This window comes from Penicillium macrosclerotiorum (genome assembly GCF_028827735.1).
Source record: "Penicillium macrosclerotiorum strain IBT 26536 chromosome Unknown utg000007l_segment0_segment0, whole genome shotgun sequence".
NCBI lineage: Eukaryota > Fungi > Ascomycota > Eurotiomycetes > Eurotiales > Aspergillaceae > Penicillium > Penicillium macrosclerotiorum.
In genome coordinates, this window is record NW_026643086.1 from 3,891,762 (window position 1) to 3,893,124 (window position 1,363).

The 1,363-nt window shown below is 51.4% G+C and overlaps 1 protein-coding gene across 1 annotated transcript; it reads right to left on the reverse strand.

Moving 5' to 3' along the window:
• Positions 1 to 452: 452 nt before the first annotated feature.
• On the reverse strand, positions 453 to 1,089 carry N7462_008219 (uncharacterized protein; the record flags this gene model as incomplete). Its single annotated transcript, XM_057079937.1, has 2 exons — positions 453 to 632; positions 706 to 1,089. The coding sequence occupies 2 exons, from the start codon at positions 1,087 to 1,089 to the stop codon at positions 453 to 455; spliced, it is 564 nt and encodes a 187-aa protein (XP_056932607.1).
• Between the last annotated feature and the right edge of the window lie 274 nt (positions 1,090 to 1,363).

Here is a 1,363-nt window from a genome sequence, read left to right on the forward strand (position 1 = left end):
GGGTATTCAACACTCCCCGCCTACACACTTAGATAGTTCAGTCACCTAATACATCACTATATTGAGCATCTCGTTCTATTGGATCCTAGCTTTCCTAGCCGATACCGTATCCTACCAAATTGATATCTTCCCTTGAATTTATACTTTTCCCTTGCATTTATGCTCCATCAATTTATCCTTTCGGCTGTAAGTTTTATGGCATACATCGCAATCGAAACTCATCTTACTAAACGGGTCGTGTGTTGCAACGTGTCGCTTCAAATGAGAAGTCCTATCCTTGCCTGTGAAGGTCTTATTGCAACCCGGATGAGTGCACTGGACTACCTCTGGAGTACGTGCGACTTGTTCATTAGGTGGTCTGTTGTGTATATCTAGATGACGGATCATATTGTCCCTGTAGTGGCTGACCTGACTGCAAGTTAAGCATTTCCACTCCCCGTCCTCCGTCTGTGTCAGGCCGGGATGAGGTTTTCCAGGCCTATGGGCTCTTGTGGCAGTAGAAGCTTGGGGAGGGTTGGAAGGAGGGGCTGGAGAAGGCCTGGGAGGCTGGGTAGTCGGAGGAAGATTGGACGAACGGGATGGATTAGAAGGCCCAGAAGGAGGGGCTGGAGAAGGCCTGGCAGGCTGCGAAGCTGTGGAGGCTGATAAAGTCGAGGGGGGCGTGGGTGCCGAGATTCGCGCATGGCCTGAAGGGCCAGCTCCTACGGGTGGAACCGCAGACGCGGTGGATGGAGCAGCTGAAGGGCGAGAGCCCGTTGAGCTGGGAGTGGCGGTAGGTTTGGGCGTAGGTTTAGCAGCTGGCCTGACGGCTAGCGTGGTGGTAGTGGGAGTGGAAGCAGCTGGGAGAGCCCCAGACTGGCTTGACTTTCGGCCAGTCCATTTGGGGTCAGTCCAGTTTATACGATCGACTTTAATGCCCTTTTCCCTCATTTCTTTGACAAAGGCTGCATCCTCCTCGTCGTCCTTAGTACGCGGCATATTGGGCGGTGGTGTCCAAGCAGGTTGTCCCTTTGCTTGCTGCTCTGTCTCTGCTAACATGTTTTTGAACGCTGCATCCTGTTCTGCTCTTCTCTGAGGCTCTTCCGCCATGTCTCGTTCCCGCTGTTTTTCTTGTGATTCCTTAAATTGTTGTTGGCGAAGCGCGCTTACGCCAGGAGCTCTCGCCGGCGGCTTTGGTTGCTTTGATGACGGTGTCATTCTTCTCTCGTATCTGATCTAGTCTTATCTCTGCCTATTGATAAAAGGACACGGTGATATTAGATGGTTCTAGAGTGGATCCGAGTTATGATCGATTTCTTGCTGAATGATGCTTTCCAAATCACTGGATAGATTAGACAAGGATAATAGCTGGACGCTGGCGGGG